Source organism: Acipenser ruthenus, chromosome 30, assembly GCF_902713425.1.
Source record: "Acipenser ruthenus chromosome 30, fAciRut3.2 maternal haplotype, whole genome shotgun sequence".
In the NCBI taxonomy this organism is placed as follows: domain Eukaryota; kingdom Metazoa; phylum Chordata; class Actinopteri; order Acipenseriformes; family Acipenseridae; genus Acipenser; species Acipenser ruthenus.
The window spans coordinates 13687340-13705469 of record NC_081218.1 but is presented as its reverse complement, the minus strand read 5'-3'; the positions used below and the strand labels follow the sequence as shown (position 1 = coordinate 13705469).

The window sequence follows — 18130 nt, the reverse complement described above, 5'->3', positions numbered from 1 at the left end:
TATTTGAATATAGCATGATTTAATGATTTCACAGATGTTGATTAGCACTAATTAAGACTAGCTATTGTTATCTTAGGAAAGGAAGAATTAAGCCTTCATTTCAACATCCATATTTGGAACAAAAATGATTTTGGGAAACAACTTTAAAACAATATGTCATCATCACCCAATGCATACCCTTGCAAGATACAAAAAGGAATGGCATACACCTTAAAATCCATAAGCATGAAACACTCTATAGTGCTAGATTTAGAAATATCAAAAGAAACTTAAATGAAATGACAAGCCTTTCCACTAGAAGCCTTTCTCAAGGAGCGCAACAAAGTGTTCCTCTTGCTTTTAAACTTCAGTTTACTTTCTCACTTTCACATGGAAGATGGTGAAGAAGGTTTCTGTCTAACTTGTAGACTGTCATCAATTAAGAGTCTTAATGTACAAGTCATCAGGAAGCTTGCATAGTTAAACTGGAGACTACTGACCATTATGAAACTGGCGTTTATTCCACGTTGTCGTTATGATAAAGACTGAAAATGTGTGCATTAAGAATATATTAGGAAGGTCTCGCCTACAAAAACAGCCTCGCCTATTTACCGTCCAGGTTGAATGGAAAAAGAATGTCTAATAATTTGTCGAGAGGGTAACAGCTGGTCAAAAAGGACGTATCAAACTGTCTTCCCAACGTACATGTACCGTGTGACTCGAGGGGAATTGTTGTAACATACTGTTAAGAATCCAAGGGAAGCTTGGCTAAAAAATAACAGGTCTGCACAGAAACAGTTGACAAAAAATAGAGTCAGACTGTGCTTCTACAGTAGAGTATTCATTACCTACCTAGATTGTGCGCAGTGCTCTGACGTTCTTGTCAAGTAAATACACACAAGGATTAACGATTCTCGATATGTAGTTCAAATCTATGCACGTTATACGGACCTGGATATCAGTTTTCAGCTTTTCACGGACACTAATGACAGCAAACCAATATTTTGAAATAGTAACAGAATTCAGCACTTTTCTCGTTACATATCTGATTTGTTTAAAAGAGGATAATAAATAAAAACAGACACTTGTTTTAATTTAAATTGTATATATTTATGATATGGTCTTTTATTTGTATGGTTGCTTTGGTAAGGAACATAAAAACACTGAACATTAATAGTATCAGCAGCATGTTTAATCACTATTCAGAGATTATATATATGATTACTTTCAGTAGATCTTACTGTGGGTCTCTGTGGTTTTATTGTATTTCGATGACACGTTTCTTATTTTTATTTATTTGTTAGTTTATCACTAAGCAACCGTGGTTGAAATGCTTTACCCTGTGAGCCTGCAGTTCACTTTCTGGTCGTTAGATGTCTCCATTTCTACTCTCCAAATTCTACCATCACTCTCTCTGACACAGGAAGTAAATGGTTCCTGGACAGGAAGTTGAGTTTTTTTGTTTAGTATTTCATCCGGGGCAAGCAGACCATGTAAAATGGGGTTTGTAGAAGTTGAATATTATTGGACAGTTGGCTCCTGGTGGTAGAAATCGGACCAATCGTGCTGAGCAAAAAGGTTTCCATTGTCCAATAAAATATTAATTGCAGTTGCATAGTGGGTCCAATCTGTGATATGTAAGAGGTGAGTATTTACATACTAAAGCAGGTACGGGGGCTCTGTTTTCTTGATAAACAAACAGACATACCCAACACTGAGATGCCTGTATAACACTGAAATATTATACAGGCCCTTATTTAGTCAGTTATTCAAAATAACCGCTACGTTTCTCTGTCTTTTTTTGTCCAATATGGCGTCTTTTTTCCCAATATATATTTACATATGTTTTTAATAAATATTGGAAGACAGAAGAGCATTTCTTTGTGGTAGGTGTGTGTGTGTCTCGTTAGTGGTTGTAGCTCCAGCAATAACACCGCCTTGTCATGTTTTATTCTTTTACAGTGAGTTTCAGCGACGGCGTATTAACTGGGAGTTAATATCAGGTCTGTGCTTCGGAGGCGGACATCCTCCATTTTCACAGAGTTGTCCCTTCTCCTCCCGAGCAGCGCCGGTGAGTCGCGGTACTGCAGCTCAGAAGCGGACTCGCACACTAGCTGTGTGGGAGCGAAGCGCTCAAATAAAAACACGTTTTCTGTAGCGTACCAGCAGAAGATGGGACAAGTCCCTCTAGGCTGCTTGAAACCCTGAAACGAAGAACGGATGTTACGCAAATGAGTTGCCAATATATCTAACGTTTTCTTTTGCTTTTAGGGTCTTCTGTTGCAATACATTGCGATATACCCTAAGAAGAACTACATTAATATATATTTATAAGTATTCATAACTGCGTACCCCCCACCCCCCCAAATAACCCAGCGTCTCAATTGAACTGTTATTATTACAAGAGGAGTACTTGCATTGAAATCACGTTGAGGATTATTTGGCAGATATGAATAACATAAAGCAAATATCAATCCAAAGGTAAGGTATTAATATTTTCCAGGAGTGTTTTTTGGTAATGTTATTGTATGTTGTATAGTTAGAGCCACCAACTTCTACGGTAAAGTCTTCATTTTTTGACCGTGTTGCTGTAGACACTGTCAGTACAGACCAACAATTTCACCTCCATGTTGAATATTATGAGTTAGAGGCGTGCTGTTGGTCAGTATTTTTTAGCCCAATCATTTGAAGGCCAAAAGACAATTTTCTCATTGAAGGATAAATGAAATGCAATATTTTAGTGATCAACGGCTGACGATTTCACGTTTTGAAATGAATGTTTTATATTGTAATGCATATTATTACATTCATATTATGTCGAGGTATATAACCGGGTATGCTGTGTAGAGTTACCATTATATTTACGCATTCTGATCCCTTGTGATAGCACTGATCTTTAGAGGCTGCAAACAAACCAATCTGGATAGTAATGTAATGTTTGGTAAAGTCTAGATTTTGGTTATGAAATATTTTGTGTTGGTATATAAATCGTAGTGGTGGGAGCCTAGTCCTTTAACCCTTTAGTCACAGGCAGCAGTAAACTGTTTTTTGGTGATAATGACAAGACGTAGGCAGTGGTTGGATGATTGATGATACTATTAAATATTTACCCTATGCATAGTACAGTAATCTCCGCCTAAGAGAACACCCCTCGGGAAGCAAGCAAAGTGTTCTCTTAACTGAAGAGCTCCTGAAGACGGAGTTGACCATCAGACACAATATGAATCAATCATTAAATAAATGTGTATTACTTATTACATGCATCAACATATGAAATTAACTAAGAGAAAAGCAATAGGCAGAGTCTATGTTAATAAACTAACAGACAAACTGTTGAATTGAGCTACATTTTAGTATTTATTTTTAAAACATTACAGACATGGAAAGAATGCAAATGTTGCCTTAATTGATTGATTCTTATTTTTGTTTTAATTTCCTTGTAGCATTGCTGGTGGCATGTATCAGGTATTGCCTGCTGTGGGTGCAGATGGAAAAAATATCTTAAAACTTATTCCGGTTCAGAAAGCCGATGGAAAATACATTCGATCTGTTACAAGTACTAATGCAGCAAGCAGTTACAAGCAGGCTGTTGTCGAACCTGCTAGAGTTGTCACGCCGACAAATATCCGCTTCACCACAACTGACATTTCTCAAAGCCAGCTGCCCATTCTACAGCAAACGAGTCAAATAAAATACATTATTAAAAGTCCTTCAAATGGACCAGTTACGCTAAACCATATGGGGAGAAGGCCAGTCGAGGGAAATGGTACTTTGCCATCGACAAGTTCTTCGGTTCAAGTTTCCCCGGGTCCAGTTCTGCCCAGACAGAATCAGAACCTGGTTTTGGTACCAACAAGTATGGTCAATTCTGAGGGCACGTTTTCTACGTTTAATCCAAAACATCTGCCTATCACATTGAAGTCATCGGTGTTTCCCAACGGACATCTCCTCCAGATTCCTGTTAATGCAAAAGTGAAGACCGTACCAGCAAGTGCACTGCCACCAGTCATTCAGCAGAAAATACATGCTACATCTGTCAGTAGCGGCTCAGGAACGCCTGAACCTAAAACAAATTTACACACTGTTCTGTATGTGACGCCAGTGAACACTGTTAGAATGGCAACTACCAAGCCAACCATTCATCCATCACCTACAGCTGAGTCACAGAGCCCAAACCTGAAGACCACACAACAGTCTGTAAAGACTACCCCTGTTAAGGGGCCATCAGGACCTTCTAGGTTTTGTAGCTCAAATAATCAGAGTCAAGGGAAACCAATCAAATGGGTAGTGGAAGAATACCCAGATTCTCCAGCACCGTACATTGTTCCTGTCAACAAGCCCAACAAAAACAGCATGTCTACAAACATCTTTAAAAGTATTGAAAAGAGTGCGGAACACGCTGCCCCACCGCCAGCCGTTTCCCAAGAAAGCCAGTCCCAAATCTCTTCGGGAAAAGACAACGCTTTGGTCATGTGCAATGGGAAAGTCTTCTTTCTGGCCAAGCAAAGCCCTGAATTAACTGTACCACCAGTTCAAAAACAGGACGCTAACGAAGCTGCCCAGAGGATCAACAAGGAGACGTCGCAGAGCACTGATTGTGTTAAACACGCTGACGTAGATTTTGAAATCGTCTCGACCCAAAGCCTGCGTTCAGCAACGTCAGGAGCTGTAGTTCCAGGAAGTGCCCGTAGGGACGACACCACGCCAATCATAATAACAGATGATGCAGATGATTTAAGCAGCGAGGTTCAGGAGGTTGGCTATTCAAAGCCTGATGTGATATTTGTCTCCTATATAAAGCCAAAAAAGCTCCCTGTAGCAAACGTTGAAGGCGGATCCGTTCCAGAAATACTGACCATTAAAGATGATGAACCCAAAAAGGTAACGGTTTTAGAATCCTTCATTTTTATTTCTCTAGGACATGGCAGCTGTTGTAGTTGGTGTTCTGTTCAGGTATATGATTTGCTCAAACAAGATGCGTCTCAAGGTGGCTTGGAGTTTCAGGACTTACAGAAACATGAGAAGAATGTCATAGTGCAAGCTGTCTTCCAGATACTGCAACAACTAAGGCAGCTGCTGTGTTTGATGTTGTACTGTTTAGTTACTAGATGTTTGATCTTTAATTCTCCTAGTCTTCCATCTTCTCTGGTATGTTGTGTTATTATTTGGAATTTTAAGGAACTTTATTTAGTAACATAGCCTTATTAATTTATGCAAATATGTTGAGAATAAAAAAGTTGTTCCCTTGTTTGTTTTTTTGTTTTTTTACTCTCTAGAGCTCTACAGGTCCAGTTCAAGGAAATAGTGCAGATGTTTTGGAAGACAAAAGCTGTCAACGTGAAAGTGATAGCCAGCTAAGGAAGAGGTTTGAAATCACTTCCGATGTTCGAATCTGCTTAGAAAAAATTCAACCCCAAATGTTAACAACAACCTCAGCAGAAGCGATCTCGTCAGTCGCGTCTACAAGCAGGTGCCCTCTGGAAGGGATCAGGAAATTAATTCAGGAGTCAAACGCTATAATCAGAACTAAGAAGAGCGCTCCAGCGACGGTATGGACTTTATTCATTTTAATATTAATCCATGCATTTGGTTTTTGTCTTGAAAAAAGCGTAATGCAACCAAATTCAAGTGTAGTCTGGCGTGAAGTTATGTTGAACATGAAGGATACAATCCAACGATTGCTTTGCTATGCTAATATATATGGTTCCTACAATCCGAAATGTGAGGTGTCCAGCTGGCAGTCCCACAGTAAAAATGATCTGCCATTGGAAAATGACGCTGTTGGGGTAATCAAGACGATGGGTTATTTTGCACGATGTAATTTCACATACACCCCCATATCTTTATAAGGATTTCCCCAAGTCTGATTCAAATTGCGATGTCAAATTTACAAGCTATTTCTTGGGAACCACTTGACCATTCTGAAAACTGTCACTTTCTGTAACAATATAGTTATTCAATGTTTGTAGGTTGTCTTTACAACTCTTGCCTTTTTTTTTTTTACCAAATTCAATATTTTCTAGGTTGAAGTAAAAGTGGACGAAGGCAAACCTGCACCACAAAAAAGAAAAAGTGAAAGCAGCCCTCCAAGCACAAAGAAGAGCAGAGTAGAGAGTCCAGAAAGAAACTGTGAAGCCGACTGTACCGCACAAAGTCCCATTACATCTACACCAGAACCGCCTTCCCTATCGCTGCCAACGGCAAACCCAAGCACAGGCATGATGGAAACAGAAGAGGCAGTGCCATCCTGCTCAGACACCCTCGGTACCGTATCTCAGCAGCTCTGCAGCCAAGCAGCTTGTGAGCAACACGTTGGGAAGGCTGCTGGCACCAGTACAGACCAGCACTGCTTAGTGGAGGCTGCTGGCACCAGTACAGACCAGCACTGCTTAATGGAGGCTGCTTGCACCAGTACAGACCAGCACTGCTTAGTGGAGGCTGCTGGCACCAGTACAGACCAGCACTGCTTAGTGGAGGCAGCTGGCACCAGTACAGACCAGCACTGCTTAGTGGAGGCTGCTGGCACCAGTACAGACCAGCACTGCTTAATGGAGGCTGCTTGCACCAGTACAGACCAGCACAGCTTAGCTGAGGCTCCAGTGGAGTTTGATGAAGTTGTCCGAGATGAAAAAATCAAAAGGTTAAAAGATATGTTAAAGCAGCAGGAAGCAGCTCTTGAATTGATTAGGAGTAAGAGACGTGTGCCATGAAGCTGATCAAAACAATTGCCGTACATGTATTTATATTGATTTGTGTCTGTCTTTTTTAATTTAATTTTTTTTTGTAGTAGTAATATTCCAAAAAATGTGCAGTTCCATTTTATTAGCAACAAACATACAATACATACATATATACAATACATCTGCATTTAATGTTAAAGATATCATTTCAGTTTATCATTTAATATTTAAACAAAAGCATATAAACAGCTGTATTTATTTGCCTTGTAATTGTTTCTAAATCAATCAGTTACACAGTGTTTCACAGCCTTGTCACACTACCTACAAGATGCAGAGTGAAATGGAAAAGGGGCTCAGTTTGAATGCATGGTTCCTAAGAGTTAAATGCAGTGTTATTTGTGTATATAATGTGTTCCTTCAATCACACAGAACACTTCCAAGACTTTAAAATCAATCGCCCCTATTATTAGCATTATCCTCATTACTGCTAGCTCCCTATTTGTTGCTGAAGATCTTTTGGTTCTTTTAGTAGTACATCACAGGGCCTGATTGCAGCTAAAAACTGAGGCTACAGTGAAGCCTTGTAATATTTGCATGGACCAAACTGAAGTAGAAAATACAAGGAAAAAACCAAAACCTATTGAACAAAATCTTTATTTTTTTCCTTGCTCAGAAGTGAGTATAAACAGAAGTTGTCTTTTTTTTTTTTTTTTTTTTGCTGTGTCATGGAAAATGACAATATTACAATTGCCAGGGAATCCAGACTTATTAGTTTAGAAAAAGACGCTTCTCAAAAGAAGGATGGGACGTTCCTGGCAAGTAGCTGTAGCTTGTTTCTGCATTTAAATGGAATGCGTCACAGTGCAGAGTGCTTGCTTTAGAACAATATGTTGCTACAGATGCAGAAGTTCTGTATTTGCATAATGTTTGTTTATATGTATACACAAAATATGCATTATTCTATTCTTTCTGAGCCTTATGAAGTGTTGTATTCAAAGCAATGCAGTCCGAACCATTTACAGCTGAGGTGTCATGTATGGGTGACATAGGCTAATGAATAAAATGGGCTTCTTTACAGAGGAAGCGGTGAAATGGTTTTGATTGGCCCTCTATAAATTTAAAAAAAGTTACCTTGCTTTGCAGGTGGGCAGTAGATTTAAATTTAGTTTTATTTATTTATTTATTTATTTCAAACTTTAAAAAAAAAAAAAAAATGCTGGTTCTGGAATAATTTTGTCTGTTGTTGGTTTATATTTTGAAAACTTGACTGTTTCTTTGTAGGGAAAATGTTATAACAGATGGTTAATTTTCAAGAGTGCATAAAAACATTTTTGAATGTAAAGTGATGGGTTGAGCACTGCAAACCAGGCTGTTTCATATGACGGTCTTGATTGAGGTGCACCCCATCTTTCCAGGGATGATCTGTAGCGCGAGATCCTTGAATTAGTTGGTAAAGGTGATAAGGTGATGTGCTGAATACAATTAAAGGTGTCACCATCATTATTCCACCCAGATAATCAACTGCATATAAAGTAGTGGCATCTCATCAAGGATCCTTGAGAGAAATTTGGAACAGATGAACTCATCAAAACTATGAACTGTAGCGTGGCGACTCTTCTGTCCTGCCACTGATTCTGCAAAGGGAGAAGCCGTTGAGGAGGAGCTTTTTTTTAAATATGTTCGGTACAAAACTGTAAGAATGTTGTTTTGCTGATTTAACAGGCATCTGTATTAAAATCTTGAAAAATGCTGCTGTGCTTCGTGATGTGCGTGGTTTAACAGAAGTGAGGAATGCCAGTCATATCCAGGTGCTGCACTCCTTGTTTATTGTGCTTGGACTCTATCCATTAGGGAGAGTCATCATTAGAAATCAGCCCTGAAGTGGGAATTGTGTAACCTTGACAGCTTGTAAGGGGCCGGGCCAGGCTGGCGTTTAAAAAGCTGGTTTGTATTTTCATATCATTGGCAGATGAAGAGCCGGTTATTTTCTTTCTTGTACACCAAGGGTCATGGCAGCCCTGAATCGAACTCTAAACACCCATCAACAAAACTAAGACCATCTCGCCTTAGCAAAGTTAACACTGCGATATCCAAGTCTGACCTATCGATGGGTCTAAGGATCCTTGGGAAGAAAGAAGATCCTTGGGAAGTTAAATCCGTCTAGCTCTTTTGAAGGTCTTCCGGTGGTACTGCAGTTTCCAGCATTGCAATCCAACCACTAAACGGTAGTGATAATAAAATATAAGACAGCCACAGCTACCGCTAAAGGACCCGTTTTTACAACATGGAAATAATGCAACAAAACTACTAAAGAAGCAGATGGAGCATGTGAAAAGGCAATTTGAGATATTTAAGAGATTAATAACACTGCCTTTAATAATAAAAACACATTCCTAAGTAATTGGTAAGCAAGTTCCCAACTTATTTAGTGGTCGGCTTTTCCACCTCCATCTTCGATGCAGAGATCTTACAGGGGTGGATGGGCACTCTGCATGAGGAGGCACAGGTTACCTTTCTCTATGGATGAACAGATACATGTTTCCAAGCAGTAAAATACATGACGTGATTTTAAAAAGTTGGTAGAAGTGTGTACAAATGAGCATTTTGAGTGTGTGCTAAATTAAGTTATTTCATCTCATTTCAAAGCTTAATAATGCATAATACTGTGTTCCAAGGTTCCTACAATTATGACTTCTCCTAACTTGGTGTGATGAACACATACACACAGAACATCGTTTGGTGGTCCCTTGAACCGATCATGTGCACAGACCTCATGTTTCGTGTCAATGCGAAAGTTGTAGCCAGATCCTCAACAACAATCAATTATGAATCAATTACCCAATTCAATGGAAAGGTGAAAACATAAGCAACATGAACTAATGTCAGCTCTTTGGAAGGGTAGGCCATGTCAGAATGCTGATCATGCAAAAGAATGCTTACCAGTGTATGATGAATCTGTAAAGCAACAACTCGTTTGATAAAGGCATCACTTGTTAGGTACAGTGCTTCAAAATCATCGTGCTGAGGTTTACAGAATGCTATTGACAGTTTTAATGATCGACGAAGGGAGCCTTGGAGACCTGGATACATGGAAAATGGCATAATGTTTCATGAGCATCCTTAGATCACAATTAAACAAACGACTTGATTGATCAAATAATTAGTAGCATATTATGATTCACTTTTACCACTCCCAAAAATATATAGACTGTAAAACGAATGTGGTGTGTTACAGGTTAATAAACTATTTCAATAATTGTCTGGTTTCCAAACCTGTCTCACTGTAACACAGTGAGCTCAAATATTTTAGAATCTATTATTATTATTATTATTATTATTATTATTATTATTATTATTATTATTATTATTATTATTGGTGGTGGTTTTAAATGATCAGAAAGACGTGACACAACCCAGCTGCAGTAAATGAAGAACGCATGTGTTTTCTAACACGTTTGAGACTACAAAGCCAAGACATTGCATCAAAAGCTTTTTTTACTCACTAAATGCCAGCTAGACTTGTTAATCCGTTATTAGTTATAATAATCATGGCGATTGAACTTGGGGGGCTTGTACTTGGGGGCGGGGAAACCGGGTCATGCCCTCAGGAACTTGTCTCACACTGGTTGAAGAAAAAGGTCAGAGTTGAGATTTGAGCCAATGAGAGAGCAGCTACGCCATTGCTGGCGAGCCCTACTGGAATACGAGGCTATAAAGGTTTTTATTTCTTTATTTTTTTTTGAATGCATGTTTGTGGGATGCCCCGGAAACAACTCATACTCACACTGTAATAAGGCATTGTTACCGCTTTCCTAAAATACAGGTAATGTTTGTGTTCAATAAGCAAAACTAGGATGTACTCTTGATGCACACGTGAAAGTGATGTGTTTGTGCGGAAGGACGCAGTTTATAGTTGCTGCTCTTAATAAGCGCGTCTGCTAAGAAATAATTAATAATAACGATGATAATACGTTGATTCACGTGTATCGACGTGTACAGAAATGTCTGTCCTCTGCCTTAACAGTGTCGTTTACGTAACCAACTCAGTTGCAGACCTTCAGTCAAGTAAATTGTGGAGATATATATATAATTTTATGAATCGAAAAGACTCGATTAATTAGCACGCACCAGGTGCCAAGCGATCCTGAAAATAGATATTGCAGATTTGTCAAGTTTATTCGCTCCTGTTGAGCGCATGTGTGAGTTAGCACTGGGGGATTCCTCTATGCTTGTTTGGGGGTTTCCTGTAGTCGGGTGACGCTGTTGTAGTGTTTGATGCACCGTTTATCTATAATAATGTACTGTCACATGAGGACAGGGAGAAGTGACTCGCCAGCGCGCTGTATTGATAGACTAGTTGTACCTAGCCATGCGTCATAAGTGAATATAGCCGAAACCAAAAGGGAGTGTTCAAGAAGGTGGTCGTATAGAACTGGCAAGTTCAAGGGTTAAAGGTCTGTTCTCTAGAGGTGCAGCTTTTTTTTTTTTTAAGAGGGGACGATGTAATTTTTAAAAATAAGTAGTTGTGGACTAAAGCAGAACATACCGGTTAAAAATAACCGGGAAGAAAGGCGTTCGAGAGCGGAAGAAGCCGGTTGCTACCTCCTGAGGGGTTCGAGTAATCTGGTATTTTATATATGTGTGTTTTAATTTTAACGCAATGTGACTCGTATCTGCTGCCGTTTATAAAACGAGCTGGATAGCAGCACGTATTTGTTGATGCTGTGTTATGCTCACGAAGAACTGCTTTGGTTTAACCAATACAAAATAAGAGACATACAGTCTCTATACTGCTATACCAGTTTCTGTATTCGGTACATAAATACTGTTGTTCAAGGCTGTGGGTGTGTTTTAAGATGTTTATCAGATACATAGGTTTGTTCTATATTTCATTGTCTTAATAAACGGTAGCCCCTGGGGAACAAAGTAATTTTCAAATATAGAAGCAATATGCTATGTAGCAGTAAATTAGACCTCGGCTTTTTACAAGACTTCCACCTCAAGTTCCTGTTTACACTGACTAGCCGACTGTAGAGGGTGCTACTGTGCAAAAAAGCTACAGTAAATGCAAAAAGAGAAATCTAAACTGAATGCACCTTTCAGTATAGGGGGTGCCCACTTCTGTACCTGAATTTAATTAACTGTGTTGGGGCCTCCGCTGAGAATTTAATTGGTTCATTAAACAATTAAGAGACAACTTTGCCCACCTGTGATCTTTGTTAATGATGCGCTGTGATGATAAAGGTGGTGTGGGCTGGTAATTCTAAATTTGAATTTATTGTGCAGGACAAATAGGGTTTAAAATGTAAGATCAACATAACCATTATCTAAACATGCGTTTTTATGCTTCAGCTGTTACGTAAAGTACTATGTTGAGAATATTCTTCTATCAGTTTTAGTATTTTTATTTAGTTTTATAGTAAGTGCAGATTATACTACTAAAGTACAATTTGAAATAAGAGTCAACAAGTTAGGATTATGAGAATTTATATCTACAGCTGGTGCTGAGAGTCCGTTGCAGAGAGTAGGGCATTTTGCGTGGAGTGTGCAGGGCAGAACCTGGATTGAAGTGGGTCAAGCAGAGAGTGCTCTGTTGAGAGCGATGCCAGCTGGCAGTGGACAGCTCGCTCGAGAGTTTGAGAGAGGAACAAGAGGAGAGAGACAGGGCGATAGTTCTGGGCAGAAGGGTCAAGAGAAGGTTTCTTCAGAATGGGGGTGATGTGAGCAGTTTTGAAGGCTGCGGGAAATGAGTGGTTTTAATGAGGCAGTAAAACTATACACTAAAAAGAGCAACTAGAATAAGGAGTTGCTTTTGTGTGTAGAAAACCACAACTGTTCATTTTCTTTTGTTTTCTTTTTCAGTGCGTTATCAAACAGTCTGGAGGGATTATAAAATCGATTGGTTTACTTTGCCTGGAACGCTAAAGTCAGATTCCCAGATTGATGCCTCAGCCTTTAACTGTTTGACGTTATTGCACTTTGCTTTGTGGTGCAGTAAAAAAAAAAAAAAAAAAAAAAACTGATTTGAATAAAGCCTACCTGTATCTTACATGATGGAGGGGAAATGGCTGATCGAGTGCCTGTTTACAAGTAAAGCTTGAGCACTGAGGAAATCCTGTTCTGCACAGTAAAAACAATAAACCATCTGCTATCACTTTGGATCCTAGCGCTGTTTTTCAGAGAGCCAGAAACATGCCTGCTTCCCCGATAATCCGGGGGGGCTCGCTTCTGTTCGGCAAACTGCACATTGAAATCCCAGCTGAAGCGGAACTCAAATCGATCCCATTGAGATCCTTGCCACCTCTGTTCCTTAAAAAAATGTCCATGCTGAATCCTGTAGGGACCCCCAAGCAAAGAGAGACTTCAGACTCGCCGTCTGTGATCTGCATTTCGCCCGTGACAGCTACGGAGGCCTGGAAATGGGAAAACTGTCCTCCCGTTCAAAACCAAGCGTCTGATTCAGAATCCCCACCAGCCAGTGCCTTGGAAACCGACCGTCTCAAATCACCGGACTGGAACGAGAGTCCAGGGGTTAATGGAAGCCAGCAAGAGGCGTACAAGTGCTGGGTGCCTGTAAAATCCTCCAACGTGGTGGCTTTCAGGGTCTTGAAATCCTTCATGGACCACCAGCACTCCGATACAGAGGGAATTCTGGAAGACCTCCTGAGGATGTGCAGCCCCGCAACGCTCCCCGACAGCGGGATCTTCAAGATTAAAGACCACTCTATTATAATCTACCGCAGGGTGTACCTCATTATCAAGAAGAAACAGAAGAGGAGCAGAGCAGAAGTGGAGGGTGTGATCCCAGCAGAAGAGCCAGCCCAGGCTAAGACTACCCAGCAGCATCAGCAAGACAGTCCTGTTTCTCCAGAGTCCCAACCTGCTGCAGGAAACTCCACAGAACATTCCACTCCGGTGCAAAGACAAGCAAGGTTTCAAGAACAATTCCAGCCACGTCCATTTCCACGGGTGTGTACTGTGGGTGGCACCAGCCACCTGCCTACCAAGAACAAAAAAAAAATAGTTACTGCTATAAACTGGGGTTAAGTAAGTGGGCATTCTAAATGAATAAAAAATAGACATTTAAAAAAAAATGTATGTTTATATAATATGGATTTAAAATGTCATGTCCCTGCCTTCCTGCGTGTGGAAATGATGATTACCTCTGGGAGCATAACACTGAGATCCAAGTAAAGGGGATTTTTCTAGTGTATTGTAAAGTGCCTTGCTTTCTGGAGGTTCAGTATTAGTTGCCCCCTTGTTGTTATGGCCGCAAGCCACCAGGGGTCAGTGCTGTAGAGTTTTTGCTCCTAACTGAAGCACAAGTTTCTTTTCTTTGTTTGCAGGATGAACCCAGCGTGGCTGGAGGTTTGATTAGCCGTCCTGCTGCCAGAAGTGACCGTGAGTTTCTGAAGCTGTTCGGGATCAAACGGGAGCTCCGAATCCCAGTGAAACAGTGTGAAGAATGGGCTGAGAAGAACTACTGCACAACAGAGAGAGAGGAAGAGGTACTTTTATTTATTTTAAAGTTACTTTTATTTTTTGATGTACAATTTTTCCAATCTCCTTCAATTCATATTTGCATCCCATTTCATGCTAAATAATGCTGGCCCACTAACTACGCTAAAAAGGTATCAAATTGTTGATTTATTTTTTCTCAAGCAAACAGTGGGTACACTACTGTTGGTTGCTTTTTAATTTTTTTTTTGCTTTTAATCTGGGTAAATGATGTGGTTGGTCACATGACCCTATTGTGTTCTCTTTTAAATATCTAGACATTCCAAACAAACAAATTTACATGCAATGCCATTAATTACCAAGAGAGGGCACTGCTACAGCAGCACGCAGTAACTTGTTTTTAAAACTCTCTTAAACGCAGGTCGCAGACACAGGGAGGCCGGAGAGTAACAGCAGCTCAGAGGATGAGAAGTCGGTTTCCGTGGACAGTCGAGACAGTTCTTGGGAACCTAGTCCCAAGAGGCTGAAGCTGGTCTCGCACAGGCAGGCCAGCAGCCAGCCCAGCCCCGAGACCTCTGCCCCAGAGCAGGAGGAGAGTTCGGTTAGGTCCCCTGGAGTGGACTCCAGCGCCTGGCCTGCGAGACTGGCTGAGTCCTTCTCTCTGACTGGCACCGTGCACACCAGCCCAGGCTACAGCGAGGAGTTTGATTTCGATGCGTCCTTACGAAACGAAAAGATAAACCTCATCAGAAAGCTCCTGAAAGAGAGAGAGGCGGCCGTGGAGGCCATTCGCAAAAATAAGCCATTTTAGATGCAGTGTTTTTTAAACGTTTGGTTTGTTCTCAATTTGTATTTGTTTTATACATCTTCTGTACTTTCATGTCAGTCGACCAATCAAATTCAACAAGTGGTAAAGATTTTTTTTTTTTATGTTGGATATTCGTGTTGCTTTATTTTTAAATCTGTTAAGACAAATCTATTTGACTGATTTTCGGATGGCCCGCAATTGTAACTGCCATTGACAGATTGCCAATTCAAATGAGTTTTTTTTTTTTTTAATTTATATGCTATGTATTGTTTTGCTACTGATTTGAAAACAAATCAGACTGATTTCAGAGTTTAATGCACAATGTTCCGGACTGAACCACTGACATCCCGTATATACAGTGTTCGCATGGAGACTCTGTCTGCATAGCACTGTGAGCCAGTCCAGGTATTTCTAGAGGCTGGAATTGCATGTGACCTCCCAGGTACCAGCCTTCGCGTGTATCAACGCTCTATTCCTTTCAATTGGTTTTTATTTGAATGTAGCAGAGATTCAATGAGACAAAGGGGTCAGTTGCTTGGAGGTTTAAATGCAATTACCTGAAAATAAATCCAATTGGGATCTTTATGAAGAGCTGGGCTTGTCTCTCTCGTTTTCATTTTGAACCCTGTCATCTGAATTTGCAGTGGGGAAAGCGGTTCTGTTACAAGTCTGATACTTTTCATATTGAGAAGAGGAGCAACGTTCCAGCTCTGTTGTCAGTTTAAAAGGTGTAAGGCTTCACCCCAGGGCTGGCCTTCATATTGAAATGAGACGTTGCTGTTGTGTTTTTGCGGACGCAGGTTGATCAGTGTTCTTGCAGAGCTGAAGACCATTTCAATACAGTACTGCGTTCAACTCTGGATGTTGGATGTCGTGGTCTGACTGGCATATGCAGACTGCTCTTAGGAATATTTATACTTGCAGATCACCTGATTTTTATTTCAATATGCTTTTGTATGTTTTAATATACTACACATCGATGGCAGGTGTTTCTCCATTTCTTCAAATCAAAGTCCAGCAAACACATTCATGACAACATTGGCCGCTCAAGGAAGATCTGTAAGAGGGACTGCGCTCTGTGAATATTTAGTGTTGCACGTCTCTCCCATTCCATTATTGCATTGATTTGTACGACTCTATCGTCCTGTTCTAATGGTTTGTGTTTTATAGGTGTTTTAAACACTCTTCATAGGATTGCTTTTCTAGTTTCGTAACAGTAGAGTCTGTTGACTTTTATAAACGGTTCATTATACCGTTAATGAAAACACAAATCTGTACAAAAAAAACCAAAACACTAAAATTGCAACCATATTGAGCAAATGATGCAAGTTTCATGACATATCAGTTGTGCATCCATACTAGACCCTGATTTTGCCCTGGAATAATGCGAGACATGCTTATCCCATTGGTAATGGCATTTGCTCTCCTCAAGGTAAATTTCTGCCCCAGAGGGACTGTTTAATGAACTGATTAAACCCTATCCTGACCCTGCAATAGTTCATTATCTCATTTGACCTGTTTAACCTGGACTGGCCAACCCATGCTGAAAGGTTTTCTCCCTGTCATTCTTTCAAGGACGTTCTTAATTCCAAAGACGCATCACGCCATTCTTGTGTTCCAGTTCTTCCAGTGGAATCCTGCGTGTGATGTAAGGCGCTCGTCACTTTGTATCAGCCTTGTGTGTTCTGGGAAGCCCGAGCTGTGTTGACTGTACTGCCTCGAAGCGGATAAGTTGAGGCTAGACTGCGGTGGCAGAGTGTTGCCCTGCGTTGTTGACATCTCGCCACTATCTGGTGTTTTGTGTACCCTAAAGCTTGCTGACCTTGCACTGTATTTAATCAATCGCTGAGCATTTGAGTGATGGCATTCAGAAAGCACAATAAACACTCAGATATCAGAAACAAAAAAAATAGTACATCTCCTTCAATTTAAAAAAAAAAAAAACAACACTGGGAGTTTCTGTAGAGCACAATCAATTTGCCATGTAATGTAGGAAAAGAAATGTTCAAAACAGAATTGTTGCAAGCAGTTGCAAGCGGACGAAAAGTGAAAGGTAAAAACGTTAACCATTCAGACACAGATTCCTTCTGATGGCATGTACATTTTTTCAGTTTGTAAGCGTCTATGATAAAAGTCTGGAGAGGACCATGTGGTGTGTCCTGGACATGCAGAAGGACCCAGTCATCACTAAGGTCTACACTGCTTCCAGCACACATAACACGGTTAGACCATAAAAACCACACGCCTAGTAAAAGACGTTCTATTGTCCCGGCTGAAAGAATGTTCTAAATAAAAGCTGAACTGTTTTTTGGTTGTTTGTTTTTTTGTGATTTGTTTTATGTTCTCATTCCAGGAACGGCATTCCTCTTTTGTTTAGATAATATGAGGGTTAGTTCTCCCCTGCCTGGCCGCTCTGAAATTTAGTCTATTTTTAAATCCTTTGCCTGAAAATTGTAATCTTTTTACTTTAAGAATGGAGCAGCGTCCCCACAGCCGGGTCTTTCTCTTGCTGTAATTGCTAACTGAGGCTTGTGCTCTGGGTTTTGAAGTGGGGACACTGCATATTGTTGCATGAGATGAAGCGTACCACCGCTGTGCAGCGGTCAGCATTACAATTGGAGTGTTCACTGCTTCAACTGCGTTTTTTAAAATCGCACCAAGCGAACGGCAAGGGGAATTGCGTTCGCAAGCCCTGGAGAACTCTACAAGGATTAAGACTTGCTGTATTTGTTAGGACTGAAGTGTGCGTGTGCCATCAATGTGGACGACAGAACCTGGGGGCACAGCTGGAGTGCATGTAGGATCCAGTCCAGGTGTTTGCTTCAACCATGTTCTAAATGAACCACATAGACTTCCAGCCAGGGAGCTAAAGCAGCAAAGTATTTAATTTGACCTGCAAAACCTGGAGTGGAATTTCTATCCAGGAGCAGGATTGGGCTGTACCTTAACTTGAAGCTGGGGTGGTAGTTGCAATAAAGGACCATTTTATTCCTGAACAGTGGCAGTTGCTCACTCAGGCACTGTTCCTAGTGCTAGTTCAAGCTAGAAAGTCTGCTTTTAGTTCATCATCACATGGAATTGTTTGACGAAGCATTTCCCAACCCCCCCCCCCCCTTGCAGTTGTAGCTGCTAGCAGATGTATGTTTGACACCGGATGATGAGATAAAACAGCACACAGCAAAAAAGTTAATTTTAATTTAATACC

At 40.5% G+C, this 18130-nt stretch overlaps 2 protein-coding genes across 7 annotated transcripts; both read left to right on the top strand.

Moving 5' to 3' along the window:
• Positions 1-1431: 1431 nt before the first annotated feature.
• Positions 1432-8410, top strand: LOC117964427 (ligand-dependent nuclear receptor-interacting factor 1-like). 4 transcript variants are annotated; one of them, XM_034907809.2, is made up of 6 exons: positions 1432-1623; positions 1942-2050; positions 2251-2460; positions 3423-4860; positions 5256-5528; positions 6003-8410. In XM_034907809.2, the coding sequence occupies exons 3-6, from the start codon at positions 2429-2431 to the stop codon at positions 6687-6689; spliced, it is 2430 nt and encodes an 809-aa protein (XP_034763700.2). In that variant the 5' UTR covers positions 1432-1623; positions 1942-2050; positions 2251-2428; the 3' UTR covers positions 6690-8410. The 4 variants fall into 4 exon arrangements, with proteins under 4 accessions (XP_034763700.2, XP_058860813.1, XP_058860811.1 ...); XM_059004830.1 differs by lacking the exon at positions 2251-2460; XM_059004828.1 differs by having other exon boundaries at positions 1942-2460.
• Positions 8411-10328: 1918 nt separating this feature from the next.
• LOC117434027 (ligand-dependent nuclear receptor-interacting factor 1-like) lies at positions 10329-15516 on the top strand. 3 transcript variants are annotated; one of them, XM_034911183.2, is made up of 4 exons: positions 10329-10482; positions 12522-13628; positions 14006-14167; positions 14539-15516. In XM_034911183.2, the coding sequence occupies exons 2-4, from the start codon at positions 12852-12854 to the stop codon at positions 14926-14928; spliced, it is 1329 nt and encodes a 442-aa protein (XP_034767074.2). In that variant the 5' UTR covers positions 10329-10482; positions 12522-12851; the 3' UTR covers positions 14929-15516. The 3 variants fall into 3 exon arrangements, with proteins under 3 accessions (XP_034767074.2, XP_034767076.2, XP_034767077.2); XM_034911185.2 differs by lacking the exon at positions 10329-10482 and adding an exon at positions 10900-11113; XM_034911186.2 differs by lacking the exon at positions 10329-10482 and adding an exon at positions 11180-11285.
• Positions 15517-18130: the final 2614 nt, after the last annotated feature.